The 21,244-nt window shown below is 35.4% G+C and overlaps 2 protein-coding genes across 2 annotated transcripts in view; one reads left to right on the forward strand and one right to left on the reverse strand.

The window, feature by feature from the left end:
* Positions 1-364: 364 nt before the first annotated feature.
* Positions 365-8,401, forward strand: LOC126973603 (uncharacterized). The gene is made up of 4 exons (XM_050820940.1): positions 365-1,118; positions 4,946-5,104; positions 5,845-5,993; positions 7,057-8,401. Exons 1-4 carry the CDS (start codon positions 440-442, stop codon positions 7,327-7,329), a joined length of 1,260 nt encoding a protein of 419 aa, XP_050676897.1. The 5' UTR covers positions 365-439; the 3' UTR covers positions 7,330-8,401.
* Positions 8,402-10,192: 1,791 nt separating this feature from the next.
* The window catches only part of LOC126973586 (heat shock 70 kDa protein cognate 5), a 34,158-nt gene continuing 23,106 nt past the window's right edge, over positions 10,193-21,244 (reverse strand). The window contains exons 11-16 of the mRNA XM_050820909.1: positions 20,015-20,148; positions 19,326-19,401; positions 18,043-18,230; positions 17,130-17,270; positions 14,943-15,035; positions 10,193-12,451 (exon numbers count right to left, since the gene is read on the reverse strand). Coding sequence (XP_050676866.1) covers positions 14,949-15,035; positions 17,130-17,270; positions 18,043-18,230; positions 19,326-19,401; positions 20,015-20,148 — 626 coding nt within the window. The 3' untranslated portion in view covers positions 10,193-12,451; positions 14,943-14,948. The remainder of the gene's footprint in view (positions 12,452-14,942; positions 15,036-17,129; positions 17,271-18,042; positions 18,231-19,325; positions 19,402-20,014; positions 20,149-21,244) is intronic.

Here is a 21,244-nt window from a genome sequence, read left to right on the forward strand (position 1 = left end):
ATAATACGACATTGATGCAGAGTCGAAAACCCAGAAAATAATTGACGAAATTTAGGGTTCGTAACTCTTAATAAAAGATAAGGGCCATTATCTGTACCAACTACAGCTAACGAAAATATCAGTTCCATTTTAATACACCTATATAATATCAATGCCTTGAATAATACAATTTCGCGATGAAAGCATAATAGAACTTGCGTTCCAACCGTTTGGATGAGGATACATACTGTATGATAATATTATTGAGGTGAAACTTTGTTCTCTTAGGCATTTAAATGTAAATGAAAGATATGGAGGAAATATACGAAACCTTTACAGAACGAACATATAAAAACTCTTTAATATGCTGTGCTGTCCATATAATGTCTACAGGTATATTCGTGTAAAACTGTCAATCAGTATTGAAAAGGAAATTAATTGAAATCTGCATTTTTTCAAAATGTGGTTGATCCAGTTACTTTTAATTATAACCATTAGTTACAACGAAGCAGTAATGGACTTTTCCCCAGTATTTTTACTGGATGCTGACAGCGTGCTTAGCCAGGTTGTGATTCGAGCAAACCCATTCCAACAAACCGTACCAGAGAAATTCGTCGAAGTGATAGAAGAAGCCAGAAGAAATAGCAAGATTGTTGTGATATTTGTCGAAGAGACCTTCTCCACAGAAGACACGAGCTTAAAGGACAATTTGGGCTCGCCTTACCATCACTTGCACAAAGGATTGACCGATGATAAAGTCAAGTATCTACCAAGCGTCATAGAACCTTATAGGACATTGAAGAGTATATTTCCCCATCAGTCGCACAATGTATTTTACCTTAGCAGCACAAGCAAAAAAATTCAGATATATAGCGGCCGATACACGCATTTTTATATATATTTTAAGGATTCCAAGAACGAGACTCGAGTTGATGCGTTGAGGCGACATGATGTACTTATGAAGGAGGTCTATTTTGTGATTAGACAGATAGCAGCGGGACCTATTGTTGGATTTTATACTGGGAAAACAAATCCAGTTGTTTTAGATCGGCAGAATTTTATTTCTATGAAGCCAGCGCCGATCAAAGCCACGCCCGGTGTTACCATCACGAGTACCGGTGGTATATTTAAACTTAGTGGTTCGTATTATTTATTTTATTTTATTAATATTGGTAGTTTCAGAGACAATAAAGAGGCGGTTTTATATATACTATGCAATTCAAAATTAGAGATCGGATATAAGGTAATATTGCAGCAAAGATCGAATCGCGAGGATAATGCTTGGACCAGCCGTCGCTCCCGTGGAGACGTTTTAAAGAAAGGATTGACCCGCTCACGGCACTACAAGCAATGGCATTAGATTCGGTAGACAAGTCAGTAGTAAAAAGACAGTTTTTACAGAGCTTTGTGATATATTTGGTTTGTTAGCATGATATCTTTACAACACTCGACGGCAGCTTAACACTTATAAATTAATATGATAATGTATCTTGTACAAGGTCTCATTCGACAAACGTTGTTTTGCTATAATAATTTAGTACCCCGTACCCACACATTGTATGAATTGTCATATTATGTAGTGAAATGTCATTAACTGAATTATTTGTTTTGCGAATTTGTACATCTTTTAAAAAAAATATAGGTTCCGCATCAGTAATCATCAACATATCATTTACTAAAACCTTCTCCGAAACACGCTGCATCTTATAGTTTAAGTATTATTCCAATCTGTTCAGTATTTTTCGCAGTATAATCGTAGAAAAAGAGGCTCTCCATGTATTATTTATGATTTTCCCAACCGATACGACTTAGGGGCCTTCAAGAAAAGAGCTTATTCCCACCTAATAGTCCGGCATAGATGTCCTTGCGTGGGTCACCACTCCCATCCCGTGAGCCTATTGCCCGTTTGCATCCACTTATATAAAAAAAGTAGTATAGACTAGTTAGTCGCTAAAAGTATGCAAGGGTTGTCACAAAAAACATTCTATAAGATGTCGATGCACGGCAATTTACTTCACTAATTAAATTTTAAAAAATTCACTAAATGCAAACTTATTTGGTATACATGACAAATAGCAAAAAAAAAATACAAATATTAAATACGAGTACGCACCGGCCACGGTGAGCCAGACTACGTTCGCCCGCTGATACGATATCTTAACAAATTACAGTTATATTATATTTATAATAATATTTAGATTTATAATTTTACTAACTATAGTTAAACTAAGCTTACCGGCATTTACTTTAATAATTAAGTTATCATATTGTTTTCTCTAAAAGTGAATTTGTCAAATTCTTATGAGAAATAAATTTTTTAACCGTTTATCAAATAAACCAGTACGTCGCGAGTGGGACGGGGATATTTCATTGAGCAAACGCTCACTTATAGACGTACACCGAAATTGAAGGGTATCCTTCTGTGTGTACGTCACTAGTACTCAATGTCTAAAGTACTTGGAGCGCGCGGTGCTACTCACAGAACAGAAAAAACTAGTAGAAGTGGCATCATGTCATTTTACTATGGAAACCGATGTCGCCAAACTCACATATTTATCTATTAAATATGTGATACACACACTTAATTTCGCGATAGGCCTAAATTCACAATCACGAAAAGACATAACTACAAATTTATTTACATCAATTTCGAACTTAATACAATTACACTAATCTCATATTCTTAAAGTGATTATGACAACCTCAAAACTTTTTCTTAAATTGCGACAAATAACATATAAAAACTTGAAGTAATAGGCACTCTGTAACCATATATTTGACTTCTGTCAAAATACCTAGTGTTGTACGAAAATGAATAAACATATCGATACGTTAGTGAAAACTAGAAATGATGTAATCAGGGTTGATAAAGTATATATATGACCAATAAAGTACGTAGTGACCTAAAATAATAATAGGCCAATTTCTTTTCTTAGGTATAGTTTTATTTAAAAGAATGGACAATATTGAGCTCAATTCAAATAAAATCAAGACAGCGTACACGAATAGTCATGGAAGTAACATTCCACATATCAATATTATATTTACCTGGGAAGCAATATACGCATAAACATGGTTTTTTAAAATAAGTATTCATCGTTATTCTGTTTAAACCCAGGGACCAGTAATACATGAGATTTTATAAGCCGTACTGCTTCCATACGTAAAGCGCGTGAGGAAAGAAAAATTCTAAAACAAGCAGTAACGAATGATTAATAAAAGAGAAGCAATAAAGTACTGATGAAGTATAAATATTCTTGTTGGTCTTATGATATTTTATATTATGATGTACATATGCTACAATGATGGCAAACAGTCCCAGAATTCATGGTTTTCGATCTATTTTTTACAATTCTATGACGTATTTCCTCTACTCCATGATGTGATGAGGTTCTTCTTCTACTCGACCTCGACTCAACCTCATCGGTGGAACCTCAATATTATATGCGAAATGTTTAAATTTAATTAAAAAATTGTATGTCTATATCAAAAAATTAACGCTTATTTAGTTTAATTGGTATCTTACACAGTCATATTTGTCAATTAATAATTAGCTGTACCTAAGAGACAATTATAACTACTAATATGAATTACCATATCATAATCATTTTGCTTTCTTACACCCTGATGCATGGAAAAGAGCAATACTTAAATACAATTTATCAAGGTAAAATTTATTTCGATAAAATTATATCGATATGTACACGCATGCATTTGATGAGTAGCAAGATATATTTATTGTTTACATTAATTATTCTAACATAAGTTACATCGATTAAACGTAAAGATAAATGAACCATACATCGTAACATTATGGTTCATTTTTGTATGTATAATTTGCACAACACATTATAATATTAATTGCATTTAAACCGGAAAAATGTGATTACCGATGATAGGCAAACTCTTTTTTTATTTTTTTAAAAGATTATTATGCTTCAGTTGACATCAAATGACTGGTCTCACTTGAGCCTCGAGTAAGGTACATTTGTACACAATAGTTGCGACAGGGTAACGCCCACATGCCACTTTCACTAGTTTTTTATGTTCCATGGTGCTACTAATTGGAACATCTTCCCTACTAGCATCGATACCCGCAAGTTTAGCGCGAATAGGGTTGTTGACATGGCATCTACGGACAAATTGCTGAGCACTACAGTGACTTCACCTTATAAAAAGTCACCAATTAAATTTTAATAATAGCAGCACCTACCTAGTACCTAAATACACAACAGAAAATAATTACTTTTAAAAATAAATTTGACATTTGACTTAAAAAATTATTTATAATAAATTAATAGGCAGATTGAAACAAAATTATTTTATTATGATTTAAAATCTCAGAAGTAACCCTGACTGATCTGCCGGCAGTTGGCGGCTTCCTCTCCCACCGCACCTCTCCCCCACTTGTGTCGCCTATTTATCAGGAAGATGTTCTAATTATTTACTTTGGTAAAGGCTACGTTCTCGGATGGACGGACGGGGGCAAAACCTCTACCAGATTTAATACCTTTTAGCCCTTAAATCCGTACCTAAATATTGGATTTATCCGTAAGAACACCCAAAAATAATACAAGAAATATCAAATTATCATTTCACTGTCCCGTCTGTCAAGGGCATCTTTGTGCTATTGGTTTTATATTCAAAATACCAAGGAGTTGAGTCGTGGCTGAATGTTTACGACTTATGAATCAAAATCGGTTACAGTTACAATAGATTCGCTTACCTTTTCTATCTTGCTGTATCTGTCTATACGCTAATGTGAGTATTGTAAGTCTATGTAAATGCAAACCCACGGAATACAAAGCAATAAATTATAACAGATAAAAAATGATATAAACAAAATACAATAGATTTTTTCTATTAGTTATTCCGAGTGCAAATCTGTATGGTCTCCTATCCATTCACGGAAACTCGAAAAAAATATTTCTACAGATTTCTTTTTATTGGATTTTAACTTATATAGGTGTTTATTCGTTGGTGGGAGATCGGAAGGCTACATTCAGCCAGATTCCGCTGGTGGCCGAAGAAACATGGTCTGGAAGACGCCTCAATACAAGGATGGCCTACACTGACTTTGAGATCGAGTTCTCGTTTTCATTCAAAGATGATTGTTGGATTGCTGGTGAGGATTGACTATCTGTTTAGTATTGATCAAGAAGAATTAAAAGAAGGTATATTGCAATCTGTAATAATCAAGCATAGAGCATTCTCCCACTTCATATGTCCATCTAGAACTTTGATATTGCGAATGTCCATAAGCGCTTTGTTTTTGCTTTTTTATGACGATAAGGAACGAGACGGGCAGGATATTCAGTCGCTGGTAATTGATACGCCCTGCCCATTACGATTGCGCTCGTCACCTTGAGACATAAGATGTTAAGTCTCATTTGCCCAGTAAGTTCACTGGCTACGGAACCCTTCTGACCGAAACACAATAATGCTTACACATTACTGCTTCGGGGCAGAAATAGGGACCATTGTAGTGCCCATAATCTATCCAGCATCCTGTGCAAAGGAGCCTCCAACTGGTAAATGACCTTGGCGCCTCTCTCTCGCCTCCCCTGGGACTTCTCTATTCTTTTTATGCCCCGGGGATGCATAGTGCAAAAAGTAAAAAAAATATCTCAAAAAAAATCAATTTTTTCCATTTTTTTAAAACAAGCTATGATAGGTTTGTTACTAACGAGATTGACTGAAAAGTAAGCTAAAGCTTTTAAATTAAGTATCTTTGTTCACATCAATCAAGAAGAAATTCTGCTTCTTACTGTTTCGTTATCTTATTTTAATATATAATACAGGTATGCATGATTCAAGTCAATATTTTTTGAACGTCGTTTACTACATGAATATATGGACTTCCAGATAGTGTATCCTTGATGGAATGGGGTGAAGAGGTGGGTCGTACCAAGATGGCAGTGGGCGCGCCCTGGGGTTGGTCGTACGTCTGCGGAGAACCCCTGGTGCTCGTCAACACCAGGGATGGAAGCGCCGTGGTGATCTCTCAGTATCAGGCAAGTTCATCAATACTCAAAACATACCCAAAATTAAATACACTTACGAATTAAACTTTACAAAAACCTCCCTAAAGCTATGGATTTAATGCTTGAAAAGTGTATGAATATAGTGCCATTGGAGGAGGGCGAGGAAAAATCGATTTATAAATAAAATTGTGAATTGAAAGAATCAATGATATCCTATTTTCATGGTATTATTATTTGGGTATTAGTTTTTATCATAAATGTGTAAGTAATAAACCGGGTTTTATAGCAATTTTAAAATAACGGTGTACATAAATTAAAAAACCGCCATAGTTAAACAAAATAACAGATTTCTTTTTCTCAGTTTATTATTAGTATGTACACACAGTTAAAAAAAATCAGAGATATTATTTAATAGGAAACTGCGAGTATAATAACTTACTTAAGTGCGTTTGAAAAGGCAAAGATTTTTGAAGTCTATCCAGGTCTGCCAACTTTATCTGGAAGAAATAGAGTAATTACAACTAATAATAACCGTAAGCCTAGAACTTAAGAGCCTTAGAAGGATTCCGGGTAAGCGACCTTGTTGAGCTTGTAGGCGTCTAAATCTCTAAATTTCATATGACTTGTCAGCCATACTGGACAAGTGTTGCCAATAGAAATTAAAAGTGTCTGCGATTGCCACAAATACATTACTTAGTCACTGGTCTAAATTATACCAACCTCTAGAATATGGGGCTTAGACATTTTGTGAACAAATTCAAATATTTTTATTCAAAATAGGATTTAAAATCACTTATTGTATCTGAGGGTGTTCGGTCCATTCCCTGTCTGTGGTACCAGAAAATTATTTATGTTATAATATCCTTCACCACACAAACGTTTTTTAACAATTCTACTATTTTATTTTAATTTTTTTTAACGCATTTCTTTTGTACATTTTCTGGGATCATGTTATAAAAGCTTTACGTCAAATCACCGCCGAATATTCAAAATAGTTTAATTTTAAAGTTCAAAGGCTGAAAATTACCTAGGACAAAAAGAACGACTCCTTGTTGTATAAGAGTTATGTAAATAGCGCGGTTTTTTTTTTCAGATCCAACCATTTAACACGGCGTTTCTTCGTGAAGACAATAACTCAACGTGGGATGGTCAGACCACAATTGGCAACGGAACTTCGGGTTTCGGGCCAGCCATACACTGCGGTCCCTACTTCAACCCTCGTATTCTAGCAGGACTCATGGTCACCGCTATGTGTCTCTCCATACTTATGTACGGCATTGGATTTCTTTATGATTGCAAGTCGAACGACAAGCTCGATGACCCGCACGGAAAACAGCTTGTCATTGTTTCTGACGGCTCGGCATAATATCTCTTAATAGGTATAAGTACCCTATTATTATATCGCACCGTCTCGTTCCACTGCAAATCGGTACTAGTGTTTAGGCATGTAACGTACATGAAATAAATTTCACGCTTGTTTGATGTTTTCATGTCACAACACCAGTTTTCTTTGTGAAATTTACTATCAAATCAGTATATATTTTTAATTTGTATAGTTAAGAATAAGTTACCATGTGGTAAAAAAACATGATGAAGGAATGATTTATAATAATAACTTATTAATCTATACATGTTTAATTAACACAGGAGTAATTCTAAAATTCTAAAACATGTATACAAACCTGACAACAATAAACAGAAAAATCGAAAAAAATCCTTCGAATTTACCCTAAAAAATTCATTTCGATTTTTAAGTTTTGGAGGGTGAAATAGTCGAGAACGAAACACTAATTTTTGAGTTTATAATCAGTCTTATTATAAAATGCGAAGTAAAGTTATTCCACATTTAAATCTTTATATTACTTTTGTCACTACTGAAATGACAGGGAGTTTTTGTTACAACTTTATTGGCCTATATAAATATTGTAAACCCATCTGCACCAATGTCCAAGTCTGGTATTTTATTTAGGTACTAAAAAAGGTAAAAGGTAAAGGTTTAGGTTAAATATCGTAAGATTTTTTTTTGGATACTTTCTATTCTTTTGATGTGGATATTAAAGGGACCAGACTTGACAACAATACTCGAGCTTGCTTCGTACAAGGCTATTAAATAGTGTGATAAGTTTTAAACTTGGAGTAACTTTACATTGCGTTTATTCATAAGATGATCATGTTTAGTTATCATCCTTAACGTACTGGCTGTTGTACCAGCGACATCAGCGCGGCAGATATGTTGATTTAGTCTTCTTAAATATTAGGCCTCAGCAAAAGTTACCTTTAAGCGCCATTCAAATAGATAGATAAATAATTGAATACAGGTAGATGTAGGCGTGACTTCATTTCCCATGGATGTTAATGTTTAGAAGATTTGTTATTTTCAGTACTTACCTAAATTAGGTTAATTGAATGTTAAGATTTAATAAATTATTGTTAAGCAATTGTTGTTTTTTGTAATTTATAAGTAATGACATAACCTAGTTAATTGGTTTCAACAATTCAAATCCCGGCCAGCGTCAACCGTTGCCTGCGGCGTACATCAGAATACAAACTGCCGCTTGTTGAGTTTGTCACGATCCCGGCTTCTTACACAGTTATACGATCACGAAGGCCACGACCGTCGAGTGTGTTGGCCCTCTTAAGCCCGCATTCACGCGAGAAAGCGAGTAAAACACTAGAAAAGCGAATTTGGTATCGATTCACATAATATTCGCAGGTTCTCGCCATTTTCTCCGATTCCGAAAGCGAGAACAGACCAACGTACTTATAAATGACCAGAGATTGGAACTTGTGGACACTATTCTCTTCTTGGGTATCACGTTAGATATAAAGCTTAAGTGGGGTCCACATATACGCCCAACTAACAAAAAGTCATGCTCTGCCAAAAATACAACACGAGTACATCCAAGTTTGAGGACGATATAAAATTCACTTGAATGAAAAAAGTATGTAAAAATTACAATACGCATTAGTTTAGAGCTATATCTCACCAGGACACCACGGTGGCGCAACCAGGTTACCCATCTTGTTTTTTTTTATGAAAATAAGGGACCAGACGATCAAGACGTTCAGCTGATGTTAACTGATACGTCTTGCATTACAATGCAGTGCCACTCAGATTCTTGAAAAACTCAAAAATTCTGAGCGGCACTACAATTGCGCTCGTCACCTTGAGACATAAGATGTTAAGTCTCATTTGCCAAGTAATTTCACTAGCTACGGCGCCCTTCAGACCGAAACACGGTAATGTTTACACATTACTGCTTCACGGCAGAAATAGGCGCTGTTGTAGTACCCATAATCTAGCCCGCACCCTGTGCAAAGGAGCCTTCCACTGGTCATCTGGTGTCCGTTTGGTTGTGCAGCCAACTTGTTGCCTACCAGCTCGGACGCATGTTTCTGGTGTCTAGTTTGGTATCTTACGGACTGGTTGCGCAAACATGGTGTCCCAGTGAAATGTAGCCCTAGACTTCGCTTGACAACCCTACATAAAAAATACACTTGTCTACACCTGACATAAAAAAATGCCGAATCCTGGAATTCTTGGTGCGTATCAATGGATATCAAAATATATATATCAAATCGCAGAGTGAAATGTTATTTAAAATTTTGGCTTATATAAGAGTAAGGTTACTAATAAAATTTAAAGAAAACCAAAATTTATGAACGATGCGGGACTCGAACCCGCGCCTCTTGGGTTCTGTCCAAACACTCTTACCAACTCAGTCAAACGTCCGAGTGAAGCATAGTTCGTAAATGTTGTTCAATTCTCAGGTTGTGGCTCCATCTACAGGACCTACTTTACAGCTAATAACCAGCTCAAAACCCCAATAATTGCATATTAGGAAATAGAATTGAGATGTCGCTCTTGCAGTTATAAACAGTTTGTTTTGTTTTAAAGTTTGTTTGTTGAAACCAAATGCGGGACTCGAACCCGCGACCTCTCGCGTTCCGTGCGAGCGCTCTTTCCAACTGAGCCAACCGTTCGAGTGACGTATCATCGATAAACTGCATGCTTTTTTCAACTCTCAGGTCATGGCTACCTCAGGATCTACTTCACAGATAACCTGCTCAGCCACAATAATTGCATATTAGGAAATTGACTTGAGATGCCACTCTTTAAGTAATTTTAGAGGGAATTTAATTATTTTATTTAAATTATAATTAATCCCACAGGTGTATATCACTTTAAAATAACACATTGTTAGTGAGGGTAGACAAATAAAACAAAATTTCCATAATAATATATATTAACTAATCTAACAGTCAGACACTCCGCTTGACCCAATCGTAAACCATACAGACAACAATACTTATACTCAACCGCTAACAGAGATACTATATACATATACAATTTAACTAACATACACAACACTGGCGTAAGATAAACATAACATTCAAACATATTGCACAACCATAGAGTTGTAAAGTGAAATCAATTTAGAGCGTGCCTGAAGCCAAGTCTTTCACTATTGGTCATTTAAATTTAAGCTACTTTGATAGTTTGTAATTTTTCACTTGATCAAAGTTAGCATTAATTATTATTGAACAATAGACAAGCCGTTAGTTATGAGAAATTATGCAACCTGTTTATTTGAAACTAAAAAACAAAAAAAAAAAATATTAAGAACTGTCACTAATTAATCTATACTAATAATATTATAAAGCTGCAGTGTTTGTTTTGAACGCGCTAATCTCTGGTACTACTGGTCCGATTTGAATGATTCTTCCATTGTTGGGTAGTCCATTTATCGAGGAAGGCCATAGGCTATGTTTTTTTTTTCAAAATTAGGGATCCGTAGTAAAATTGCTATTTTGTAACACAAGGTGTAAAATCGAAAACCTATTTTTGCGTGCGCTGCAAAAACTATTGACAATAGAACAAAATGATGTACAATATATATATAGGCAATATTTTATTACTTATAAAACTATCGCGTGAATTATACTTTATATGGCAAAACTACGTTTGCCGGGTCAGCTAGTTAATTATATATACATAAGGAAAAAACAAATATTGGATTGTAATTTAATCTGCGGTATGTTTGACAAGTATTATGTTATTCTTTTCTTTCTTTTGTGTCATCTGTGGAAGGTATGCCACAAGATAGCCAATGTCACGTTTAAGTAGACCACCAAGCTTAGAGCATTCGTTTTATAATTTTAAATGGTAGTGATCGGTGCTAAAGATTGAAACAAGTTTTATTTTCTTATTGTATACCCATGGTAGCTACCACTCCAAATGACAATCTTTTCAATATATTCTATTTTCCTATTGTGTCTTCTGTGGAAGGTATACCACAATTCAGCCAATGTCACATTTCAGTAGACCACCAAGCTTAGGGTATGTATTTGATCAGTTTAAACCATAGTTTCTCAACCTTATTTTGCTCACCGCCCACTTTGAGAATATGTTATTTTCGTGTATTTTTTGCCTTTTTAGACTATATTTTTTAATCTACCCACGCCCCATCTGCGCCATCTCAATGCTCCCTAATTTTCTCTGGGTCTTCTACTGCCCTCCCCCGAAAGTCTCAAACGCCCACAAGGGGGCGTTAACGCCCACGTTAAGAACCTATGGTTTGAACGAACTTATCACCGTTTACGGTAGTGATTGGTGCCAAGAAAATAATATATTCCATTTAACATGTCAAACACCACAGATTAAATCACTCAACTGACTGTTATAATTTTTTCATGCACCTCTACGTGGTATACTAATATGTTATACGATATATGGACTTAAAAGGACAATATTTTGCGATCACTAATTAAAAAAAAGCAGTTATTGGCACAGCTTATAAATGTTTGTGTGTGAGGCGGATGAACATCTTAAAAAATCCATAATATTTTGCTCATCAATTTTCCGTGTAATTTAAAATCTTTGGTATACATATATATAACACCACAAAACCCAACTGAAAAAGTCAATCAAGCGCGCTCTAGAACTCACAACTCTATGGTGGCCAACAATACCTATTTTCAAAATACCGCATACATTTCACATACAGGACTAAACCTAAAAGAAAACTATTCAGATGAATAAAATCGTTCTCAAACACCATTGTATATACAAAAATTTGGCGCCACAAGATAAACACAGAACTATTATAATCTACATAAAATAATCAACTCATTTTTATCATATTTAATAATAATAATTGGACTGACAGAGTTTGTATAAAAAAAATGCAATACGCCGTGTGAATTGTGCACATTAGGGCCACAAATAAGGCGCTAATTAAAAAAATAGCCACAAAAACCGCTTTATAATAATAAAGCCACACTTATAGGTATGGCGTTCTAAGCTAACACTTCAATCCATCACATTCAAAATGGTACAGCATTAGTTAATAAAAAGAAATGCTTGCAAAATCACTTATTCCACAGACTAATGTAGTCAGTATGTTTCCATGTATGTTCGAGTTGGAATTTTGGCTGTTGATAACCTAGGACTTGGAAACTAACATGGCTGCTCCTCCAGGTACTACCTGAAAATATTAGGTATCGGTTATATTATTTAAATACATCATGTTCCTTAAATCTAAACTTCAAGCCAATTAAGTCATGAGGCTCGACCAAGAAAATTCATGTAATATGTTGGTACATTTACTTAATTCTTCTAGTCTATACATATAAATACAATTGGAGTGTCTGTTTGTAATATTGAAATAACTGTTTTTTACTACATGTATATGAATATATATACGGTACCAAATAACTTTTTTTTTTACAATTTTTGTCTGTCAATGTAAATTAGTCTCCCCTACTAACCTACAACCTATAAACGGTAACAGACAATTTTAACATTAGGTATATTATTAATTACCTATTTGGTACCTAAATACCTCATTAATAACATATCTTTAAACATACTTACACAAGTACCCATATAATTATAACTTACACAATATTCACATTTACTTCCCAAGTCAGAACACAATGTTTACTGAGCTAAAAATATTTACATGTAATATATTCATAAACGAATGCGATAATTTTTTACGTAATATTTACAAAACTAGAACAATAGCATAAGGTTCGCCGATTCCGTCGGCTTTCGGCCCCTTTAATGGTCAGAGAAATAATCGTACTTTACTGGCGTATCGTAAACCTAAGCAAACTGGCGGAGACAGACTGGGCAAGGTGTATTTATCTTGCTGCTGACTAACAGGTAACATGATTTGCATAATGCCTCCCACGATGCTTAAGAAATACCAATTTATTAATATCTGGTAGTTTAATATTGCACGCCCAGCCTAAGCGCGATTGTACCAAAGTTGACTGAGTATTGGATTCAACCTTTTTAGCCCGCCTCCGCGCCCACCTCTATTCAGACCCTATTTTTACGCGTGCGCATTTCATATAAGGATTAATTTATTGAAAAACCTATTGCTAGCTGGTGCATATAATATTTCTTATATTACGTGTGAAAATTATTTAGAGCTATGGGCGTATAATTTGACTCTTCAATTGTGAATATTATTTCATCAATGAAAAGGACATTTCTGTACAATTCATCCGCGTATTGGGACAGCAAGCATTGTGATCAAGCCGTTTTATTTAATTGTCGGGATTGATTTAGGGCGTGTCCTGTATATCGACGATAAGCATCAAGCTTAAAGACGAGAAATGTTCGAAGTATCTTTAAAAAATAATGGTTGCAAAAAACACGCTTTTATAGTTATCAAAACTAAGAAGCATTTTCTTTGATCAATGCGAGTGTCAATTGTAATTTTGTTTATTCCGGCTAGTCTCTGAAATGGCTGGACCGATTTTGACGTGATCTAGCAGGTATCTGATGTAACAAGGAGTAACTTACGCTACGTTTATTTTAGAAAATATCTTTTATTTCAGAAAAATAAAGTAATGTTGCAATGTACAAGAAACGGGTCTATCTCTCTTCTCATGGCAAAACAATGTTTGCCGGGTCAGCTAGTTATAATATAAGAATCGACATGTATATGATCATAATAAAAAAAATAGCTGGACCGATTTTGATAAAAGACCTAACGAGTGTACCTGTTATAGTATGGGGAAAGGTACAGAGAAGTGTGGCAGTTTTGAACAATAAAAAGATATGTACCTAATAATAAAAATTATTTTACAAATACTTATAACGTAACAACTCGTATCGCGGTACTAGCGCCGTGTCGCTTTCTGATGCGTTACTTCTCAAATCAGTTTCACGGACTAATGATCTCGCTTACTTCAATCACTACAATAGAAAAATACACAACTTCTCGGCAAAACTATCAAATACTGGTTCTATTAAGCACTAAAATAATAAAACTATTCTAATTTCTAAAGCTTACTCTATCACCAGTCAAGCAGATGCTTTTGAGAATATACATAAGTTGCCCCAGTGTATAAAAATGTAAGTTATTTCTATAAGGGTGCATGCAGTTTGTAGGCACAAAGTCAAGCCAAGGACTTCAGCGTCAGAAGTGGTTTGTTTAAGCCTTTTTGAATAGTATTTAATTGAACTTGAAAAGAGATTTAAGCTACAACTAAATGGTAAAAAACAAATTTTTAAATTATTATTTTTTTAACTTGAAGCTATTGTAGAGTGACAAAAATGGTTTCATGCTTGACAACAAAAGAATATAAGTTTGCAACCATGCACTGCTTGGAGTAACCATTCTAGAAGACGAAAGACAGTGGGGCAGTGTCAAGCAAACTCAGAAAAATTAGTAAAGTATATTACAATGTCCCAATACTAAGTAATATCGCTCTGTCATGAAACGGAACAGGCACCTCATTGGACAGTTATTAAAACTAAGTACAAGCAATCTGAGACATCACTTATTAAAGTAAACAATTAAATCATGCATTCAATAAATATTTTACGAAATATTAAATCATGAAGTAATAATGCAAACATCTGAATACCCTTAGGAACCTTGAATGCACAATTGGTACAGCACAAACATAAGCATCGCTATAACTAAAATATTCACAATAGGAAGAAGTATCACCCACCAATCTTTAGTTCTTCTTCTCCTCTTTCTTGTCATCCTGCGCATCAGTGCTCTGTGTCTGCTGCTGTTGTTGTCCTTCTCTTTCAGCCGCCATCTGTTTGACAGACACATGAACCGTTTAAAGTGATTTTTTTCAAATTGACTACATATTGAATGAATGAATGAAAACTGCATTTATTGCACTCAAAACAAAATGATAAAATTTGTGCAAGTTATGGTGTAGCACAATTATTAGGCAACTTTATCGCTATGCAGCAATCTCTTCCGGGTAACCTAAAGGTGTAGATTTTTTTATAACTTGACAAACAGCAATAAATTAACATACTCTAGGATACACATGACACATATTGAAATACATCCAACTTACATTTATGCTGTTAGATATACAAACAAAAGAGGAGGAAAAGAAATTAGATTTATAAATCAATAAAATATAAATTGATAAAATAGTTATATATCAAATCAGTCTAAGTTTTTGAATAAATTGAGCGGCTGAGCTATTCATAAATAGGTAGGGCCAATTCCACAGTCTGATAGCCTCAACCACAAATGAATTTGAAAATAAGGTGGTGTTATGAGGAACACATAAAATTCAGTTAGCTTCAGGCCGCAGCTTTAGCTCATTAGAATCGCTCCAATGAACAAACCTTTTCTTTAAATATTGGGGACTTTTACAGTGTGTGCATATTCTTATATGCACACCAATATGCTGTATGCGAATCTTTACAGTCATCATATAGGGACAGAGTCAGAGAAGAAAGAAATATAACTGATCTAGCTAATTTCTGTACATTTAAACAGCTTTATTCTTATGGTGTTAGTTAGAAAGTCTATAAGTCAAGTCTCAACCCTAAGATTCTTAATTAATTAATTATAGAATAGACATAACATTATTTCTAATTTTTGTATTTACAACCTGAAATAATGTAGTAGGTTTGGTAACTGTACCATTGAATAACAATGACAATAGTTACCAATTCTACGGTTCTGTAGCATAATGCTTGACCGACAGCACATGATGTGCATACAGCTCAAAATCATGCAAATTGACATAAGATGATAGTATAACTACAGGCACCAGTTGTTCTATATGTTATCAGTAGTGATCACTTGATGTGATTACTAATTATGACAGTAATCACGACCATCATGTTCACGAAGCATCCTTACACAATCAATGAATTCAAGCTCTAAAGGTTGATGTATCCAATATATGATAATTATAATTTGTAGTTTTATTCTTTGACTGTGACAAGATTTACGATCGGTGCGTCACTCAAACGGTTGGCTCAGTTGGTAAGAGCGCTTGGACGGAAATCGAGAGGCGTGGGTTCGAGTTCCGCATTGTTCATAAATTTTGGTTACAAATTTAATTTGTATATTTCAAATGCTTTTTACTTATATATTTATTAATATACATAAAAATGAATTGCTGTTCGTTAGTCTCGCTCAAACTCGGGAACGGCTGGACCGATTTTGTTAATTTTGGTCTTGAATTATTTGTGGAAGTCCAGAGAAGGTTTAAAACGTGGATAAATATGAAAATACTCGCAATTAAATAAAAAAAAAACAATTTTGATTTTCCTTTAATGTGTCCCCCGTCGTTTATAAATCATATTAAAATAATAGTTAAAAATGTATAAGGATTGTAAATGTGAATGTATTAGAATGTTTATATCTTTCTAACTTTCTCAGGAGGTAAAAAATAACTTAATTTTAGGTAAGTATCGTTGGTAGATTAACTACAGTTGTTAACTATTTATCAGATTATTTTTATTGAGATTGATGAATATTAAGATTTGTCACAAATGAAATTTCTGAACGCAAACAATATTATTTAACATTTGACAACAAACTATATGTAGATTGATAAATATTAAGTTTTGTAAAAAAAATTAAAATTTCTAAACCTAACCGCACCACAAGAAACAAAAAATATAGTTTATCAGAAAGCTTTAAATTGATTAACAGACTGAATCATATCTATGTGTCTGTCATTATCAAAATGAAATCTTATAAATAGCCAGTAATTCAAGAAATCTCTTATTATCTTGTGTTATAATAATAAAATTTCATTAATACCAAGCATTTCTTTTTAATTGTTTTAAAAAGTAACATCTACTTGAATAAATTTTATTTGACTTTGGCATCAGATGACCCCTGGTTACGAATGTATTGTTCAGCTTACCTTCTTATAGGCCTGTTCGAAGAGTTTTAGACTGGCTTGTTGTAGTGTGCCGGTTGCAGTTCGGATGGCCTCTGGGTCAGCCTGCTCCTTCTGCGCCAACAGATCACGCAGCTTCGTCATCTCTCCACGGAGCTTCTCACACTGAAACATACAATAACGGAATATAAAATAGTGCTCGCTTTCATGTCTCTGCTTGTGGTGATGTCGTGACAATATAGCCTTCAAAAAATCATAATATATACTAATATTATATACATATGTAAAATTTTTGAGGTTGTAGGGGCTATTTCTGCAATCTGGATGTGTGGTCCTCCACAGTGCGGTATTCAAGGAGCTTTCTTCCACGTACTACAAAGCTATGGAATGAACTTCCTTGTGCGGTGTTTCCAAGACGATATGACATGGGTACCTTCAAAAAAAGCGCGTACACCTTCCTTAAAGGCCGGCAACGCTCCTGTGATTCCTCTGGTGTTGCAAGAGATTGTGGGCGGCGGTGATCACTTAACACCAGGTGACCCGTACGCTCGTTTGTCCTCCTATTCCATAAAAAAAAAGGCACCTATTTTATAAAATTCTGTTACCAATAGAAATCCACATTATTTGTGTCACAACCTGGCCTATTTTCATTGGTCGTCTAGCAGCAATAGGGTCTATCTAGATGTATTATTTATCCAACACAATCATTTACTCACTCGCAAACCTTATTTTCCAGCAATGATCTGGGATATTCAATTCTATTCTTTCTTCCGTGGAAGGGGCTCCACAACTCGCCAATGTCTATTATGTACCATACCATGTGATATTAAGTGCTATATTAACAGTGCACAGTACAGTGGGTTCAGTTCCAATCAGCCAACCCATAGGTCCAACGTAAGACATTACAAAAGGTTAGAGGGTGACCAGGTTGTAATACCTCGTCCTGCGGTAGCTGGTCCTTGTATTCGTCCATCTTGGTCTCTGTGTCGTGCAGCACTCCCTCAGCCTGGTTGCTCGCCTCCACACGTTCGCGCCGCGCCTTGTCCGCACTAGCGAACTGCTCGGCCGCCTTCACCATGTTCTCGATCTCGTCCTTCGACAGCCCGCCCGACGACTGGATCACAACTGGAATGGACACAACAGATTACTCTAATACATAGGTTCTCAACGTGGGCGATAACGCCCCCTTGTGGGCGTTTGAGACTTTCGGGGGGGCAGTAGAAGAGCCAGAGAAAATTAGGGAGCATTGAGATGGCGCAGATGGGGCGTGGGTAGATTAAAAAATATAGTCTAAAAAGGCAAAAAAATACACGAAAATACTCTAGAAAAAAACATATTCTTAAAGTGGGCTGTGAGCAAAATAAGATTGAGAAACTATGCTCTAATACCATCCTCAACCAAACGGAAGAAACCCACCTAACAGAATGGAGGAACAGTCAAGGCGAACAAATGCAGTTTCGGCCTCATCAAAGAGGTTTGCCCGAAACCTGATCAGACTAGACAAGGACAGAATACGCAAAATTATAGATGCTGTCACTGACCATCTGACATAAGAAAGCATATTTTTTTATGAAAAAGGATGACAAAATAGCGTACGGTACTGGCGTTAAATAAATAAAATAAAATCTGTTTATTTCAGACTGTTGGCCCATAAGTGTTAGTATTTCTTAGAAACTATGTAAGTACATAATATTAAACATTGCATAATTTAATTTTTAATTTAACTTAATCCAATTTAATTAATATAATAAAATTTAATTTAATTAATATAATAAAACTTAATTTTGATTTGATTTAATTTCTTCAATTTAGTTTAATTTAAATACTTGCCACGACATATTGGGGCACTAGCTATTTGTACATGTCAGTCAGGCTTATCAACAACACTCAACATGGTGTCGGCACTCCCTCGCACCCTGCGCATGAGTGATTCGCCTCGTTTCCGCTTAAATGATCACAGCTGCCCACATTCTCTTGCAACATTAGATGAATTACAGGAGCGTTGCCGGCCTTTCAGGTAGAAGTACTCACGAGATTTCACCCATCCAAAATGTGTCTAACTATATAATATTTATTTTTTAATTATTTATCACGTGCGCCAGTCATGAGCATGTCGGTGACGAGAACTCATAAGATTTTGCCCTACCAAATAGAGGCCAACGCGGCTAGAGAATTTTTCACTTCAAAAAGTTAAAGTTTTAGTGTTAAAATCGTACTCACTCTGTTGTTCTTTGCCGGTTCCCTTGTCTCTTGCCGACACGTGCACGATGCCGTTAGCGTCGATATCGAATGTCACCTGAAAATTATAATAATTAATATACGATGCGTACTTGTTGAACAAGTTGTACTAAGAAACAAACCACATAATATGCTTTGTACCGACATGTATTCATTGTCAGGGAAAAATTATCAGAGTGAATTATTACGATGCATGCGCACAGTGATTCCGGCTAAATTTTGGGAATGTGTAAGCATTATTGTTTCGGTCTGAAGGGCGCCGTAGCTAGTGAAATTACTGGGCAAATGAGACTTAACGTCTATGTCTCAAGGTAACGAGCGCATTATTGTAGTGCCGCTTAGAATTTTTGGGTTTTACAATAACCTTGAGCGTGAGCATTGGAATGGGCAGGGCGTGTCAATTACCAGGCCATTACGCCAGGGGCGTGCATTGGTTTTCTAGCAAGGTAGACACTGTAGATCTAACTAGTCGTAGTTGCGTTTTCTTCGTATATGCAATCTGAAGACTGCCTACCGTAGTAGGTAGTAATTTAGTTTTAACACTAGTGCTATATTTATTTAGGTTCATAATGTGGTAGGCATTGCCTAATTGCCTATATGAAATGCACGCCCCTGCCATCAGCTGAACGTACTACTCGTCTCGTCCCTTATTGCCATATAAAAGTGATCACCTCAATTTGCGGCACGCCGCGCGGCGCGGGCGGTATGCCCACGAGCGAGAACTGCCCCAGCAGCTTGTTGTCATTCGCCATCTCCCGTTCACCTTGGTGCACCTTGATCTCCACTTGGGTCTGCCCATCCGCAGCTGGAAACATTTCAAATATTATTTCACTGTAGTACAGAAAGGCAAACGAACGCTTTGGAATTACTAAACGACCACATTATCTTTGGACCTCTATGGAACGTGATGCCCCCTTCCGTTCCCTCTCGCGCTCGTGCTGTTGCGTCAGTACGGTTTTCAGTTTCATTACCGTTGGGTACATGTCGACATATTTTCTTGATATCACCGCTTTGTTTTTGAAATGTTCAATGTTACATTTTGACTTTGTTGATAATAGTTCTGTAGTTTCTGTTTAAGTATAATAGTATTAGTACAGTCAGAAAAATAAATACTTTTGTTTACTTAACCCAGATTATTTCAATGATTTTTCATCATTATAATAATAATAATCGGCATCATAACACAACACCTTTACATCAATCTATAATACTGACAAAATAAATCTTTGTATATTTTATTAATTATACAAATGATTTGAGTTTTCTTTACTGTTAATTCCGCCAATATTTGTCTTTAAACAATTCGACACGTGTTTCGCCTCTACACGAGGCATCCTCAGGACGTGCTGTCTCGTCAAAATCTGGCACGAGAAAGACTGAGACGAGCACTTAAAGACAAATATTGGCGGAATTAATACTAAACAAAACTCAAATCATTTGTATAATTATGGATTTCCGCAAAGTAACGCCTACTTCAATAAAAAAAAATATATTATTAATAACAATATCCTAGTGATGCTTGTTTTGCACACCGTACAAAAGCGTAGATGTAGGAGGAGGAGGAGGTAGTACTAAAGATCGATATATGTTTTTGTTTGAAACATCATGTGTAATGCATTCATAAGCACAGTTGCTAGTTTCTAAGACCGACAATTTTTGACGTACAATAAACAACTTGACTCAAAATCTTGCTCAAAAACTGTCTGACGCTAAACTCTACCTACACGTCTATTAGGCAGAGTTTTCGTTCATTTGTGTTTCGACCGCGCTTTAATTACAACGCCGCGCAATGACAAAGTGTTTAATGAAAAACTATCCAAATAAAAGCACGTCGAAACTTAAAAAGGATGGAATGTGTCATTTCAGTAAAGTGACCCTTTAAACTAGCTTGACGATTTTAA

Source organism: Leptidea sinapis, chromosome 29, assembly GCF_905404315.1.
Source record: "Leptidea sinapis chromosome 29, ilLepSina1.1, whole genome shotgun sequence".
Classification (NCBI taxonomy): Eukaryota; Metazoa; Arthropoda; class Insecta; order Lepidoptera; family Pieridae; genus Leptidea; species Leptidea sinapis.